The sequence below is a fragment of the Trachypithecus francoisi genome, unplaced genomic scaffold, assembly GCF_009764315.1.
Source record: "Trachypithecus francoisi isolate TF-2019V2 unplaced genomic scaffold, Tfra_2.0 Lachesis_group18, whole genome shotgun sequence".
NCBI classification, from domain to species: Eukaryota; Metazoa; Chordata; class Mammalia; order Primates; family Cercopithecidae; genus Trachypithecus; species Trachypithecus francoisi.
In genome coordinates, this window is record NW_022681463.1 from 466,186 (window position 1) to 483,776 (window position 17,591).

General features: G+C 45.4%; 1 protein-coding gene across 7 annotated transcripts in view; it reads left to right on the forward strand.

Annotated features, from left to right (window-relative positions):
* The first annotated feature begins 1,614 nt into the window (after positions 1-1,614).
* The window catches only part of XPO4 (exportin 4), a 117,480-nt gene continuing 101,503 nt past the window's right edge, over positions 1,615-17,591 (forward strand). For 2 of the 7 annotated variants that reach the window (XM_033177014.1, XM_033177018.1), the window contains exon 1: positions 1,615-1,981. Coding sequence is in view for 2 of the 7 variants with exons in the window: in XM_033177017.1 (XP_033032908.1) it covers positions 1,913-1,981 (69 nt within the window). In the remaining 5 variants the exon portion in view is untranslated. The remainder of the gene's footprint in view (positions 1,982-17,591) is intronic. The other 5 variants (XM_033177017.1, XR_004428872.1, XM_033177013.1 and 2 more) reach the window with 5 other exon arrangements.

A 17,591-nucleotide genomic window follows, 5' to 3' on the forward strand; every position in this document is an offset into this window, starting at 1 on the left:
TCCCAGCACTTTGGGAGGCGGAGGCGGGCGGATCACGAGGTCAGGAGATCGAGACCCTCCTGGCTAACACGGTGAAACCTCGTCTCTACTAAAAATACAAAAAACTAGCCGGGCGCGGTGGCGGGCGCCTGTAGTCCCAGCTACTCGGAGGCTGAGGCGGGAGAATGGCGGGAACCCGGGAGGCGGAGCTTGCAGTGAGCCGAGATCGCGCCACTGCACTCCAGCCTGGGCGACACAGCGAGACTCCGTCTCAAAAAAAAAAAAAAAAAAGGAATGTAGATGGTAGATGTCAGCTGAAAACAAAACAAACCCCTGACCTGAACAGCCTAACAGCGCTACTTTGAATACTGAAACAGCTGTCAGGACCATTTGCCTGGAATGTCACAGAGGCAACTGGGGCCCCAGAGGGAAGGTTAATTACTTGATACTCTAATATGCCTTTCAACACGGATTCCACAAACACGACAAAGCTGATTTTTGTCTTCCTTTTTTTTTTTTTTTTTCTGAGACAGGTTCAGCCTCTCACCCAGGCTGGAGTGCAGTGGTGTGATCTCGCCTCACTGCACTCTCCACCTCCTGGGCGATCCTCCTGCCTCAGCCTCCCAAGAAGCTCAGACCACAGGTGCAAGCCACCACACCGGGCTTTTTTTTTTTTTGGTAGAGACAGGGTCCCGCCACGTCACCCAGGCTGGTCTCGAACTCCTGAGCTAAATGATCCTCCCGCCTTGGCCTCCCAAAGTGTTGGGATTACAGGCATGAGCCACCGCGCCTGGCCGACAAGGCTGATCTTATCGCATTTGAGAAGCCAGGTAGTCAAGGTCAGGCTTTCCTGTCCCTGCTTTCTCCCTCTCCTATGTGAGCCAGCCCTTAAAGAGTGAAAAAGGCAAGAGCCAAAGACAGGTTTTCCTCCTAGGGTCTCCCAGCGACCCGCTGCCCAAATACATTTGGACGATTCTCCTGCAGAAGGCTCTCCATTATGAAAACGAAGCGTTCGGCCAGGGGCGGTAGCTCACGCCTGTAATCCCAACACTTTGGGAGACCAAGGCGGGCGGATAACCTGAGGTCAGGAGATCGAGACCAGCCTGGCCAACATGGTGAAACTCCGTCTCTAAAAAAAATAAAAAAATTAGCCGGGCATGGTGGTGGGCGCCTGTAATCCCAGCTACTCGGGAGGCTGAGGCAGGAGAATCGCTTGAACCCGGGAGGCGGAGGTTGCAGTGAGCCGAGATCGGGTCATTGCACTCCAGCCTGGGCGACAGAGTGAGACCCTGTCTCAAAAAAAAAAAAAAAAAAGAAAAAAGAAAACGAAGCTTTCTATCCTGGAATGTTCTCCCATGACAAGAAGGAACGCAGAAGCATGAGACAGAGATACTTTGAAAGGGGGTGCGCTCTCAGGAGGGGAAGGCGGGAAGAGCGATTCCAAGTTTAGGAAATCCTGCAAGGCGCGGGAGCGTGGAAGGGCAAGGAGGAGCCAGGGGAGGCGGTGTGCAGGGCTGAGCACGGAGGGAGAGGACTGGCGTTCGGGATCTGCAGGTCCCCGGGCGGGCTGTCCTAGTGCAGTGGGGAGAGGGCCGGGGGGAAGCCGAGGCCGGAGCGCCGGACAACACGCATGCGCGGGGCTGGGAGCCTAGCGGGTAGCGCGGCTGCAGCCGTCCGGGCAGACCGCGCCGGCCTCGCCCGGCGCCGGCTGCGGCCGCCCCCGCCCCAGCGCGGCAGCCGGGCTCACGCTAGTCCCCTCCCCACCGCCCGGAACCCGGCAGCCCGGCCAGACCCGCCGAGGCCGCGACGCCGGCGTCGACGGCGGCTGCGACGGCCTTGGGAGCGCGTGAGGCTCCGGGGTCGCGGCGGCGATTGGCCGGCCGCGGCGCCCGCTCCCAGAATGCAGCGCATGGCGCGTCATTGAAGAGAGACCATGATGGCGGCGGCGCTGGGGCCCCCAGAAGTGATCGCTCAGCTGGAGAACGCGGCTAAAGTTCTGATGGTGAGGACGCCGCGCCCCTCAGACCCTGAGATTCGCGGGCCCCCGGTCGGCCCTGCCACGCCAGGCCTTGCTGCTCTCTGGGCTGGCGACTGGCAAAGGCCTCCAGGGAGCCTGCAAGTGGAGGAGGAGGTGGCGGTGGCGTGGCGCAGGATTCTTCATCCCACTTTCCGCCTGCCGTCGTCCCCTCCTTCCAGGAGCTGTCCCCTTCCCCTGGCTGCCCAGCACCCCAGTCGGGCGTGGGAATATAGTGGTGTAGCAAAGAGGATTTCTTCACCTTACACCCTGCCCCGCAGACTGGGTCGCAGAGCAAGGCGCCGGGAAGGAGGTCGGGGTTATCCCCGCAGGGCTTCGGAAAGGGAAATTTGTAGGGCTGTGTGCGCGCTGTTGGGGAGTTGGTGTCGGGAGGGAATGGATGGCACAGCCCTGGTGCTGTTAGCAATCCTTGTTTCCTGTGCATTCGGATCCTCTAGGGCTTCCCTGACATGCAGCCACCTCTGGAGTAATTGCAGCCGGCAGCACGTGGAAGGGCCGGGCCGGGCCGGCTGGAGGGAGGGAGGGGAATCGTTGAGACCAAGGTCACTGGGGCAAAACTTGGTCCAGTGCTAAGCTCCTTAAAGCTCCCGCGATTTGGAGAACTGAGTCTATGCTACTCTTTGACTTCGTACTTACACTACAATAAACAGTTTGACGAGGTTGTTTACTAAGGGAATTTGAGAAGGCCGAGTCAAAGGATAAAAGTATTACATGCAAGGAGGAGAAGTAAGGATAAAACTACATTCAGTTACCCAGTAAACTGTGTTTGTATTTGCTGGCTCAGCATTGTTTTTGTAAATTATGACTAAGGTGTTTGCAGATGTTTTGGGAAATTAGAGGTTCATTTGATAGCTGGATTGATTCAGACTTTCTAAGAATTGGATGCAGCCAGCTTTGTTACCTTTTTGGACTTTTTTCCTTTTGCTTTGGTGTTAGGGTGTTTGAGCATCACATTTAAGAATATTCGAACTAATTCTAGCATAGTTTGTAGTTCTGATATTTTACACCAGATATTTTTGTTTCTTTAGAAATCGAGAAGTCTAATAAAAGCAGGATTTACTTGCTTCATTATGAATATTAACTTAATGTACGTTTTGTCACAAAACAAACTAGTGAAAGTTTTCACACTTTTGCAAATTAAGCAGAAGTAACTAGCTAGTATTCCCCTTAATACAAGATTCTTAAAAATCCCTGATAGAGCGTTTCGTAAAATTCCTGAAATTTTCCTAGGAGCTAGGGGCTCTGTTTTCATTAGATTCTGGAAGGAGTATGCCACCCAAAACACGGCTGTAGTTTTTACGCTGATCAGGTAAAATCAGTGTCCTTCGTCATTCGCTTAATAATATAAACTAGTATTTGTGCTTTCCAATATCTTCCCTCTTCCCTGGCAAAGCTACTTTTATTACCTATAAGGAGTAGGTGAGAAGAATAGTAGTAAGTACTGTTTAATGAGCGCTAGATATTGGGCTTGATGCTTTACATACTTTATATGTTTTATTAATCCTTGCCACAGCTTTACAAGGTTGAGAAAGTGTAAGTGGCCCAGGTTACACGATTACTAAGTGACTGAATTAGGTCTTGAACTCAGTTCTGTCTGGCTCTAAAGCTGTGTGTCTTTCCACTCTACCCCGTCTGTCATATGTTGTATAAATAACTTGTCTAAATGCTTTTTATCTTTTCAGAGGAGAGGATTATTGAAAAAAGTGTTATTAAAAACAGGAAATTGCAGCCGGGCGCGGTGGCTCATTCCTGTAATCCCAGCACTTTGGGAGGCCGAGGTTGGCGGATGACTTGAGATCAGGAGCCCAAGACCAGCCTGGCCAACATGGTGAAGCCCCATCTCTACTAAAAATACAAAAATTAGCCGGGCGTGATGGCTGGCGCCTTTAATCCCAACTACTCTGGAGGCGAAGACAGGAGAATCGCTTGAATTGGGAGGCAGAGGTTGCAGTGAGCCGAGATTGTGCTGCTGCACTCCAGTCTGGGCAACAGAGTGAGACTTCGTCTCAAAAAAAAAAAGGAAATGACATTTTGGAAATTTCCACTTAAGTATTAAGAAATTTGTACCAAAGATGTGTAGAGTAGTTATTGTATTATTTCTTAATATGAAAGCTGTATTCCAAATTATTATTAATAGCTCTCATTTACTGAGTCCATACTATGTTCGAGGCACTGTGACAGGCACTTTACATATATCAGTTTCTCTCCAGTCAGTCTGTGAGGTAGGTGTTATTACTTTAATCTTATTATTTTTTATTTTTAATTTTTTTAAGACATAGTCTCGCTCTGTCGCCCAGGTTGGATTGCAGTGGCGCGATCTCGGTTCGCTGCAAGCTCCGCCTCCCGGGTTCCTGCCATTTTCCTGCCTCAGCCTCCCGTGTAGCTGGGACTACAGGCGCTGCCACCACGCTCGGCTAATTTTTTTGTATTTTTACTGGAGACGTGATTTCACTGTGTTTGGCAGGAAGGTCTCGATCTCCTGACCTCGTGATCTGCCTGCCTCGGCCTCCCAAAGTGCTGGGATTACAGGCGTGAGCCACCGCGCCTGGCATTTTTTTTTTTTTTTTTGATACTGAGTCTCACTCTGTTGCCCAGGCTGGAGTGCAGTGGCACAATCTTGGCTCACTGCCACCTCCGCCTCTTGGGTTCAAGCGATTCTTCTGCCTCAGCCTCCTGAGTAGCTGGGACTACAGGTGTGTACCACCACACCCAGCTAATTTTGTATTTTTAATAGAGACAGAGTTTCACCGTGTTGACCAGGCTGGTCTCAAACTCCTGACCTCGTGATCCACCCTTCTCGGCCTCCCTAAGTGCTGGGATTACAGGCGTGAGCCCCCGTGCCTGGCCTGTTACTTTCTTTTTCATTTTATAGGCTAAGGAAACTCAAAACTTGTAGATGCTAAGTAATCTACACACATTTACATAGCAAGGGGGTAGAGACTCAAACTCTGGTTTGTCTGTTACCAGTCTGTGGTTCTTAAGCTATAGGATACTGGGACCAGAAAGGAGGTAAATTAATTCCTCTAGGGCTAAAGTTGTTAATGTTCCTTCAATTATTAAGTATTAAGATACATATTTTAAACAGAGTGATCTTAGCATTTATCCATCTGTGGGTCTGAATAAATCTTATGGCAAATTGCTGTATTTTAACTTAATATGCTTTGAGATTCAAAATGCAAATAGTGATATATTTTGTAATTATTTTTGCTTAATTTTTTAGTAGGTAACTCATATAGTTGTTTTATGGAAACCAGCATAGAATTTTAGAACATAGAAGAATCTTAGATCTTTTTTTTTTTTTTTTTTTTGAGACGGAGTCTGACTCTGTCGCCCAGGCTGGAGTGCAGTGGCTGGATCTCAGCTCACTGCAAGCTCCGCCTCCCAGGTTCACGCCATTCTCCTGCCTCCGCTTCCCAAGTATCTGGGACTACAGGCACCCGCCTCGTCGCCCGGCTAGTTTTTTGTATTCTTTAGTAGAGACGGGGTTTCACCGTATTAGCCAGGATGGTCTCGATCTCCTGACCTTGTGATCCGCCCGTCTCGGCCTCCCAAAGTGCTGGGATTACAGGCTTGAGCCACCGCGCCCGGCCATCTTAGATCTTTTAGTACAGAGGTCTTAGGGAGTCTAGGATGAATATCAGAAGGAAATTGTAACAAATTTTTTGATGTAAACATACATTTTTAGTAATAGGGTCTAGAGCTTTTATCACCGTCTGTGAGAGACTAGAAACTCTGAAAAATAAGAACTGAGTCTAAGCATTCTCCCTTCCGTGCTACAGATGGGGAAACAGGTTCAGAGGTAGAAATGACTTGCCCAAGGCAGCTCACAGAGCAAATTCATGGTATAACTTATCCAGGCTGAGATCACCAGACTCCCCTTTCAGAAGTTTTACTGTTTTTGGCCGGGCGCGGTGGCTCAAGCCTGTAATCCCAGCACTTTGGGAGGCCGAGACGGGCGAATCACGGGGTCAGGAGATCGAAACCATCCTGGCTAACACGGTGAAACCCCGTCTCTACTAAAATTACAAAAAAATTAGCTGGGCGAGGTGGCGGGCGCCTGTAGTCCCAGCTACTCGGGAGGCTGAGGCAGGAGAATGGCCTGAACCCGGGAGGCGGAGCTTGCAGTGAGCTGAGATCCGGCCACTGCACTCCAGCCTGGGGGCAGAGCGAGACTCTGTCTCAAAAAAAAAAAAAAAAAAAAAAAAAAGAAGTTTTACTGTTTTTGTTTTTTTTTTAACTTTCTTTACTCAACCATGTTGGTTCTCAGTCAACATATAGTATAAATGTTACATTTTATTACTTGATGGAAAATGTCTGAATATGGTACATCTATAGTCAATCAATTTAGGTTATTGGATAAGCTGCCAGATAAAGTAGTACAGTCGTCCGTTGGTATCCATGAGAAGTTAGTTCCAGAAGCCGCCTCCACCCATGGACATCAACTGTGCATTGATACTTAAGTCCCCCCGACCCCCTCCCTTTTTGCATGATCATAGCTCATGGCAGCCTTGAATGGGTAATTAAAAAAAAATTTTTTCTGTAGCGAGAGGATGTCACTGTGTTGCCCAGGCCAGTCTTGAACTCCATGGATACTCTAGCCTTGGCCTCCTAAAGTGCTGGGATCATAGGCATAAGCTACTGTGCCGGCTGAGTTTCTTCTATGAGGTGCTGTGGCAGTTGTGTGCGACCTATGCACTTCCTCTTGTATCCTGAAACGTAGGAGGTGTTTTGATTTTAGAGACAACATTATTGAAAAGTTTAGTGTTCTCACAGTATTGATGCCGCATTCGTTTGAAGTCCAAAGAGCTCTTTATTACTTGTCTTGCATTTACCTGGTTTTGTTGCCCTGTCTTCATTAGGTTGTTTTAGATTGTCCTTAGTGATTGTGTGTAGCGATAACATAAGATAGTGCAGAGCACACATGTCAACTGACACATTATAGAAAAGTAGTTTTCATAGGTTTTTTTTCCTTTTTTTTTTCTTTTGAGACCGAGTCTTACTGTGTTGCCCAGGCTGGAGTGCAATGATGCAGTCTCAGCTCACTGTAACCTCTGCCTCCCAGGTTTAAGTGGTTCTCCTGCCTCAGCCTCCCAAGTAGCTGAGATTGCGGGTGTCTGACACCATGCCTGGGTAATTTTTGTATTTTTAGGAGAGACGAGGTTTCAACATGTTTTCCAGGCTGATCTCAAACTCCTGACCTTAGGTGATCCTCCCACCTTGGTCTCCCAAAGTGCTGGGATTAACAGGCGTGAGCCACCGCACCCGGCCCATATATTGATTTTTAAACCAGGATGGATTTAGTGAGTGTAAATCCAACTTTAATAAACGAGATTCATGACTGGTTTTCATAGATTTTATTGTAGTGGAATTTGGTTAATATTTTCTAAAATACTTGCACATCTGTAGTCCTATAGAAAAAATTTTGTCTTACTTGATTCTCATATCAGTCCTGTGAAGTAAATAGGATGAGATATTCCTAAACCTTATAAAGGAGAAAACCTGGCCAGGCGTGGTGGCTCACACTTGTAATCCTAACACTTTGGGAGGCCGAAGTGGGTAGATCACCTGAGGTCAGGAGTTTGAGACCAGCCTGGCCAACATGGTGAAATCATGACTCTACTAAAAATACAAAAATTAGCTGGGCGTGGTGGTACATGCCTATAACATAATTCCAATTACTTGGGATGCTGAGGCAGGAGACTCACTTGACCCCAGGAGGCAGAGGTTGCAGTGAGCCGAGATTGTGCCATTGCACTCCAGCCTGGGCTATAGAGCGAGACTCTGTCTCAAAAAAATAGAATAAATAAATAAATAAATAAGAAAACCTGATATTCAGAGGTGGTAAATTATTTACCTGTTGCCATATAGCTGGTTTGGGTCTGGAATCCAATTTCTGGCCATTGATTTGTTTTAGAACATTTCTTCAGTATATAGAAACACAGCATGTTAGACACTATGCTGCGTATGCTGAGGGAACAGAAGAAGCACCTTCTTTTCAAGTAGTGGAAACAGGCAAAAATATTAGCAAATGTTGGTTGGTAATGTTATGATAGAAGTAGGTACAAACATCTATCAGGCTGAGATGGGGGCCGAGAAAGGGCTTCTTGGAATAGGTAACCCTTAAGCTGAATCATGAAAAATAAATCGGAATTTTCCAGTTTGATAAGTGATATCCCAGATAGAGATAAATATTTTGGGGAATATTTTGACAAAGTATAGTTTGGGGAGATACAGTGAGTTTGAGGAATATTTGAGCATTTATATAGTAGATATTTCCTGAGCCCTTTAATGTGTAAGGTACATTGCCTTTATTTTTTTGTAACCACAGTACACATGTCATAAAAATGAAAATTTTGGCCGGGCGCGGTGGCTCAAGCCTGTAATCCCAGCACTTTGGGAGGCCGAGACGGGCGGATCACGAGGTCAGGAGATCGAGACCATCCTGGCTAACACGGTGAAAACCCGTCTCTACTAAAAATACAAAAACTAGCTGGGCGAAGTGGCGGGCGCCTGTAGTCCCAGCTACTTGGGAGGCTGAGGCAGGAGAATGGCGTAAACCCAGGAGGCGGAGCTTGCAGTGAGCTGAGATCCGGCCACTGCACTCCAGTCCGGGGCGACAGAGCGAGACTCCGCCTCATAAAAAAAAAAAAAAAAAAGAAAATTTTAATTAATTGAATCTACTTTCCTTATTTGAAAGATGCGTTATAGCAAGTATGCATTTTTGTTTATTTCAGCCCCGTCTTTTAGTACCTGCGGTGGCACTAGATATTAGAAAACTGACACTAACAGAATTCTTTTTCTCAAAAAAGCTAATTAATAGGAAATTCATATTTCAAATTCAGTTCAATTAAATGTGTATTTGCAGTTGGACTTGTGTCAAACTAATTGGAACGTAGCCAGTGATCCAGAGAAGAAATGCGAAAAGACATTTGAAATCATCCATAGATGCCTAAAAGGCAGCTGTTAAAATTTAACAGCATTTTATTATTAAAACAATTGGATAAACTAGGAATTGAAGGGAATTCTCAGTATGATAACAAATAGTTATCTGAAACCATGTATTAAATGATGATATCCTCAGAAGTAAAACAGGAGTCCTAATATAACTGTTATTTAGCACCTTCTGGAGGGTCTGATACAGTAATATAAAAAATGGGAGTAAGTGCAGATATTGGAAAGAAAAGCCAAAAAATGATTATTTGCAGGTGATATAACATTTCGGAAAAAAAGTTTAAGCAAAATAACTAAAAGACTGTTGGAACTACTAGTTCTTTGGAAAGATGACCAGATATAAGAAAAATAAATGGGTTGCAAAATTTCCTTTATATCAACAGTGATCAGCTTAAAATTGGAAAAAAGATTCCATTCTATTAGAAATAAAAACTGTACAAATAAATTATAGGGCACTGATAAGAAACATGCACCATTTTTGTGAAGAACATGATACAGCTTATTTGCAGAATATAAAAGATCTGAATTAAATGAAGGCTATGCTCCTTAGTCTGAAAGGTCAGTCCGGTTAAGGTGGCAGCGTCTCCCTCATTAATCTGTAAATTGAATATAATGTCAATCAAAATCTCTCTTTCCTCCTCACCCTTTTCTGAGGTAGGAGAAAAATTAATTGATTAGAAAATATATCTGGAAGTCTATGAAGGATTTGGGGACTTGATGTAGCAACTGTTACAATGTATTCAGAAACTGCAGTAATTGAAACCTAGCATTGGCATAGGAAAAGAGTAGAAAGTTAGAATAGTCTAGAAACAGAACTAAGAATAAAATGGTATTTCACATTGTAAAGCTATAGGGAAGTATGCTACAAGTTTTTGATATAAGAGCCTTAAAAATATAGCTGACCCCCAGCTATTTCACTTCTGGCCATTTATTCAGTTTATGGAAATACTTGCTTATACACAAAGAATGTTTACCATAGTGTACTTTGCTGTAGAGAAGATTGAAACAGCGTAAATGTCCAGTTATACCAAATTGATTTAATATACTGGTATTCTGTATAATGGAATTTTATGGAACTCTTAAAAAATATGTATATCTAAAATGTGATAGTTTTTTTTTAATGGGAAGATCTGAATGAACATGGAAAGATACTCAAAATAAGATGAAAAATTGCAGAACAGAATATATGATCCCATTTCTGTTTTCTAGAAAAAGTTCTATGTATGTTTTTATATGCATAGAAACAAATGGAAGGCATATACTAAACTTCTTTTTTTTTTTTTTTTTTGAGACAGAGTCTTGCTCTGTCACCCGGACTGGAGTGCAATGGTGCGATCTTGGCTCACTGCAACCTCTGCCTCTCAGGTTCAAGCGATTCTCCTGCCTCAGCCTCCTGAGTAGCTGGGATTACAGGCGTGCGCCATCACACCAAGCTAATTTTTGTATTTGTAGTAGAGATACGGTTTCACCATGTTGGCCAGGCTGGTTTCGAACTCCTGACCACAGGTGATCTGCCAGCCTTGGCCTCCCAAAGTGCTGGGATTACAGGTGAGAGCCACTGTGCCTGGCCTATACTAAACTTCTAAGAATGGCTACATAGGGAATGAGATTGCAGATGGAAGGAGTTTTTAATATAGTTTTAATGTAGTTTGAATTTTTTATAATATAAAACTTTAGACCATAAATTAATAGTCCATTTTAGTAAATTTGTTGCATGCATTTCTATTTTATTTTATTTTCTTTGAGATGGAGTCTCAATCTGTTGCCCAGGCTGGAGTGCAGTGGTGTGATCTCAGCTCCCTGCAACCCCTGCCTCCGGGTTCAAGCGATTCTCCTGCTTCAGCCTCTAGAGTAGCTGGGACTGCAGGTGGCGCCACCACGCCCGGCTAATTTCTGTATTTTTAGTAGAGACAGCATTTTGCTATGTTGACCAGGCTGTTCTCAAACTCCTGACCTCAGGTGATCTGCTCGCCTCGGCCTCCCAAGGTGCTGGGATTACAGGTGTGAGATAACACACCTAGCCTGAATGTTGCATGTGTTTAAAAAAAAAAATCTTTTTTTTTTTTTTTTTTTCTGAGACGAGTCTCGCTCTGTCGCCCAGGCTGGAGTGCGGTGGCGCGATCTTGGCTCACTGCAAGCTCCGCCTCCCGGGTTCCCGCCATTCTCCCACCTCAGCCTCCCGAGTAGCTGGGACTACAGGCGCCCGCCACCTCGCCCGGCTAGTTTTTTGTATTTTTTAGTAGAGACGAGGTTTCACCATGTTCGCCAGGATGGTCTCGATCTCCTGACCTCGTGATCCACCCGCCTCGGCCTCCCAAAGTGCTGGGATTACAGGCGTGAGCCACCGCGCCCGGCTTTTTTTTTTTTTTTTTTTTTGAGATGAAGTTTTGCTCTTTTTGTCTAGGCTGGAGTACATTGGCGCCATCTTGGCTCACTGCAACCTATGCCTCCTGGATTCAAGTGATTCTCCTGCCTTAGCCTCCCCAGTAAGTGGGATTTATAGACTCCCGCTGCGATGCCTGGCTAATTTTTTGTATTTTTAGTAGAGACTGGGTTTTACCGTGTTGGCCAGGCTGGTCTCGAACTCCTGACCCTCAGGTGATCCACCCGTCTTGGCCTCCCAAAGTGCTGGGATTATAGGCGTGAGCCACCACACCAGGCCAAAAAAAAAAAAAAAAAATCTACTTTTAAAATCTACTTCCTTGAATGTCCTACAATTATTTTTATGTTGAAGAATGTTCAAAGCTTAATCATGGTACAGACTAAGACTAGGTTTGTGGTTTTGCATTTATAGACTTACAAATACAAAGGTAGGGCATTCCATTTCCACAGATTTGTTTAATCACTGCTAAGTATAATATAACCTTGTTAATAAATAAAGGGAAAAATGTCTTTTTTTTTTTTTTTTTTGGAGACGGAGTCTCGCTCTGTCGCCTGGGCTGGAGTGCAGTGGCCAGTTCTCAGCTCACTGCAAGCTCCGCCTCCCGGGTTTACGCCATTCTCCTGCCTCAGCCTCCGAGTAGCTGGGACTACAGGCGCCACCACCTCGCCCGGCTAGTTTTTTGTACTTTTTAGTAGAGACGGTTTCACCGTGTTAGCCAGGATGGTCTCGATCTCCTGACCTCGTGATCTGCCCGTCTCGGCCTCCCAAAGTGCTGGGATTACAGGCTTGAGCCACGGCGCCCGGCCGAAAAATGTCTTTTAAGTGAGAAAGAGCTAATAGAAAACTGATCAACTTTATTCTGGAAAAGAGATAGGGATACACTGTCTCTGTAATTGTGGGAAAAATTAGGTCCACTGTAATTTGACAGTATTTTAGAGTAGGGTTTTTCAGAGTTTAAAACATGCATAACCAGTCTTAGGGTGATTATTAAAACTGCAGATTTCTGGCTGGACGCGGTGGCTCACGCCTGTAATCCCAGCACTTTGGGAGGCTGAGGGGGGCAGATCACCTGAGGTGGGGAGTCTGAGACCAGCCTGACCAACATGGAGAAACCCTGTGTCTACTGAAAGTACAAAATTTGGCCGGGCGCGGTGGCTCAAGCCTGTAATCCCAGCACTTTGGGAGGCCGAGGCGGGCGGATCACGAGGTCAGGAGATCGAGACCATCCTGGCTAACACGGTGAAACCCCGTCTCTACTAAAAAATACAAAAAACTAGCCGGGCGAGGTGGCGGGCGCCTGTAGTCCCAGCTACTGGGAGGCTGAGGCAGGAGAATGGCGGGAACCCGGGAGGCGGAGCTTGCAGTGAGCTGAGATCCGGCCACTGCACTCCAGCCTGGGCGACAGAGCGAGACTCCGTCTCAAAAAAAAAAAAAAAAAGAAAGTACAAAATTAGCCAGTGTGGCGGTGCATGCCTGTATTCCCAGCTACTTGGGAGGCTGAGGCAGGAGAATCGCTTGAACCTGGGAGGCGGAGGTTGTGGTGAGCTGAGATCGTGCCATTGCACTCCAGCCTGGGCAACAAGAGCGAACTCTGTCTCAAAAACAAAACAAAACAAAGCAAAAAGCTGCAGTTTCCTTTGCCTTACCTACGAAGGTTCTAATTTAGGAGGCCATGTTTTTTTCTTTTTTTTGAGACAAAGCCTCACCCTGTCACCCAGGCCAGAGTGCAGTGGTGGGATGCACGTCTCCTCTCACTGCAACCTCCGCCTCCCAGGTTCAAGCGATTCTCCTGACTCGGCCTCCTGCGTAGCTGGGATTGCAGATGCGTGTCACCATGCCCGGCTAATTTTAGTATTTTTAGTAGAGACGGGGTTTCGCCATGTGAGGGAGTTTCACCATGTTGGCCAGACTGGTCTCGAACTCCTGACCTCATGATCCTCCCACCTCGGCCTCCCAAAGTGCTGGGATTGCAGGCGTGAACCACTGTGCCTGGCTACGGAGGCCATGCTTCATTCCATATCCTCATCTTTTTTGTCTGTCTTAGTGGGTCTGAAGGGTCAGTATAGTGAGTGGGTGGCCGCTGCGTTGTGTCCCAGCCATAAGACTGTTTCTGTCCACTGTCTTTGTTGTCCAGCCAGGACTACCTACATAATTTGCAGGGCCCAGTCAAAATGAAAATGTAAGGCCTCCTGTTCACAAAAAGGAGGGGAAAAGTGTCACTAAATGTTGTAAAATATAAAGCATTTTTCTTCAAAAATGTTTGCACCTTGTGAGGCTTCGGATAAGTTATTGCCTTTCTAGCTTCTTTTGACTCTTTTCCAATTGCTTTTTCTCTGCATCAGCCACACTAGTTTTTTTTGCAATCCTTCCCACCTGTGTCCTGCGTCCTGTCACAGGGCCTCTCATATACTAGTCCTTCTCTCTGGAATGCTTTTCTTCACTGTCACTTCATCCTTCAGTTCTCTCAGTAGTCAGTTTCTCAGGGAAGCCTTCCTTAGCCTGCCTGAAAGGTGAGATTCACCTGTCCTATATACTCAGATAACAGTGTAGTTCCTTTATTTATATTTTTTATTTTTTGGAGTTGGGGTCTTACTCTAAAACCCAACTGGAATGCAGTGGTGTGATCATGACTCACTGCAGCCTCAAACCCCTGGGCTTAAGCGATCCTCCCCCTTTAGCCTCCTGAGTAGATGGGACCACAGGTGCACGCCACCACACCTGGCTATGTTATAGTGTTTTTGTAGAGACGAAGTCTTGCTGTGTTGCTCAGGGTGGTCTCCAATTCTTGGTAGTTCTTTTATAACACCTTATTTATGTGATTGATTAATGAATGTTGGTCTCTCTTGCTGGACTCTGATGTTTGTTCAGGGACCCTGTTTGCTTTTCCTTGATTATGTGTGTCTAGTACAGGGCTTGGCACCTTGTTGCTCAGTAATGTTTGTTGAATGAAAAAAAATGAATGAGTAAATGAGGAAGGGAGTAGTGTGAAATGAGACTAGGGAAATAGAGGCTGGGTCATCTTAAGGTTTTGTTTGCTATAATAATTAGCTTGAATTCACACAGTGTAAAATTTGGCCGGGCATGGTGGCTAATGCCTGTAATCCCAGCACTTTGGGAGGCCGAGGTGGGCGGATCACCTGAGGTCAGGAGATCGAGACTAGCCTGGCCAACATGGTGAAACCCCATCTTTACTAAAAATACAAAAAATTAGCCAGGCACGATGATGCATGCATGTAATCCCAGCTACTCAGGAGGCTGAGACAGGAGACTCACTTGAACCTGGGAGGTGGAGGTTGCAGTGAGCCGAGATCGCGCCACTGCACTTGCAATGAGATTGCGCCACTGCACTGCACTTGGGGTGAGCCAAGATCACGCCACTGCACTCTAGCCTAAAAGAGCAAAACTCTGCCTCAAAAACAAAACAAAACAAAAACTTGTCAGATTTGTGCTTTTGATATTTGACTGGCAGCAGTGTGAAAAATCTTATCTGTAGCTCCACCTACTTGAGAGGATGAGGCAGGAGAATTGCTTGAGTCCAGGAATTCAAGTCCAGCCTGGGCAACATAGCAAGAGTCTCGCTCTGTCACCCAGGCTGGAGTGTTGTGGTGCGATCTCGGCTCACTGCAGCCTTCGCCTCCCGGGTTCAAGCAATTCTCCTGCCTCAGCCTCCCGAGTAGCTGGAACTACAGGCATACGCTGCCATGCCTGGCTAATTTTTTGTATTTTAGTAGAGACAGGGTTTTACTGTGTTGCCCAGGCTGGTCTTAAACTCCTGAGTTCAGGCAGTCCGCCGACCTTGGCCTCCCAAAGTGCTAGGATTACAGACCTGAGCCACCACACCTGGCCCAAGACCCCATCTTTTTTAAAAAAATAGACAAATAATAACCGCTACCTCAGGGAGTTAATGCAAAGATTAAATTATTTAACATACATTGAAAGAAAAGTGTTTAGTGCCTGGGGTATAGTAAGTGCTCTGTAAATGTTGGCTGCTATTTTGTACTTTAATGTATCAAATAACATGCCATCAAATCAGGATAACCTTATAGTAAGCACTTGATAGATACATGTTGAGTTAATTAGATTTCTTCTAGAGTAGCGGTAGCTGATAGAACTTCCTGTGCTGATGGAAGCGTTCTTTATCTCCAGTATGGTAGCCCCTAACCACATGTGTCTTGAGCTCTTGTAACATGGGTAGTGTAAGGGAGCCACTGTGGTAGTGGCTACTGTGTTAGACACCACAAATCTAGAGTGTGGCTGCTTGCGTTATTTATTTATTTATTTATTTATTTATTTATTTTTTTATTGAGACAGAGTTTTGCTCTTGTTGCTCAGGCTGGAGTGCAATGGCATGATCTCAGCTCACTGCAACCTCCACCTGCCGGGTTCAAGCAATTCTGCCTCAGCCTCGTGAGTAGTTGGGATTACAGGCATGCACCACCACACCTGGCTAATTTTGTATTCTTAGTAGAGACGGGGTTTCTCCACGTTGGTCAGGCTGGTCTCGAACTCCCAACCTCAGGTGATATGCCCACCCCAGCCTCCCAAAGTGCTGGGATTACAGGCATGAGCCACCGCACCCGGCCCTGTTTGCTATCCTTTTAATGTCTTTTTATTTTCTGAGGCATCTGTAGTTGCTTTCTCTTTTAATTCTTGCTTGTTTATATGTTTGTGCTTTTCCTTTCCAATTTGATTAGTTATTCTAAATAAAGAACTTTTGGCTTTTTTGTTTATTGTAAACTATAGTTTTATTTTGTTTTGTTTTGAGACAGTCTTGTTCTGTTGCCCAGGCTGGAGTGCAGTAGCACGATCTCTGCAGTGGCTCACTGTACCTGCCGCATCTTGGGTTCAAGTGATTCTCCTGCCTCAGCTTCCCAAGTAGCTGGGATTACAGGCGCACGCCACCACACCCAGCTAATTTTTGTATTTTTAGTAGAGGTGGAGTTTCTCCATGTTGGCTAGGCTGGTCTCAAACTCCTGACCTCGTGATCTGCCTGCCTCGGCCTCCCAAAGTGCTGGGATTACAGGCGTGAGCCACTGCACCCGGCCTGGCCTATACATTTTCTGATTTCCATTATGATTTCTTTTTTCATCCTTGAATTTTTCTAGTTTTTGTTATTGTTATGTTAAGTCAATTTCTTACTTAATTGCTCTTGGTCAGAGACTGTCACGTACATACCTGTTATTTAAAATTTGTTTGGATATGCCTTACAGCCTAGTGTGTTGTCAGTTTTTGTTCAGTGTGCGTTTAAAAAGAATGTGATACTCACTTAAAGGTGCAGTGTATTTATGCTATTAAATCAAATTTGTTAGATTATTTTGTCTTCCTAAGCTAACAGTTACTGAGAGTTACATGTTAATCTTCCACTCTAGTGGAATTGTTGGTGGTTCTGTTTTGTTTTATGCGTATAAATGGTATTACATGGCCGGGCGCGGTGGCTCAAGCCTGTCATCCCAGCACTTTGGGAGGCCGAGAAGGGCGGAGCACGAGGTCAGGAGATCGAGACCATCCTGGCTAACACGGTGAAACCCCGTCTCTACTAAAAAATACAAAAAAAAAACTAGCCAGGCGAGGTGGTGGGCGCCTGTAGTCCCAGCTACTCGGGAGGCTGAGGCAGGAGAATGGCGTAAACCCGGGAGACAGAGCTTGCAGTGAGCTGAGATCCGGCCACTGCACTCCAGCCCGGGCGACAGAGCAAGACTCTGTCTCAAAAAAAAAAAAATGGTATTACATGCCATTGTAGTTGACCCTTTTATAATTATGAGATGGCCCAGCATCTTTTAGTAATATTTTGCCCTAAATTCTGTTTTTCTCTGATAGCTACATCAACTTCATTAACTTTCTTTTGATTAGATTTTTTTTTTCTACTCTTGTAAACTTATTTTTGCACTTTTATTTTAAAAATTGTTTTGTAGAGACAAGGACTTGCTTTGTTAACCAGGCTGGTCTTGAACTCTTGACCTCAAGTGATCTTCCCGCCTTGGCCTCCCAAAGTGTTGGAATTACAGGCATGAGCCATTGCACAAGGACTTTTTCCATCTTTGTGCTGTCAGCCTTTCCATGTCCTTGAGTTTTATATGCATTTCTTATAAACAGAATAATTTTGGATTTTCTTTTTTATCCAGTCTGTCAATCTTAGTTTTTTATGTAGAGCATTTAGTTTTATTACATTTACTTGTCATTGCTGAAAAATTATAAGTTATTTTTGTTATCTTATTGTGTGTGCATGTGATTTTTTCTTTCTT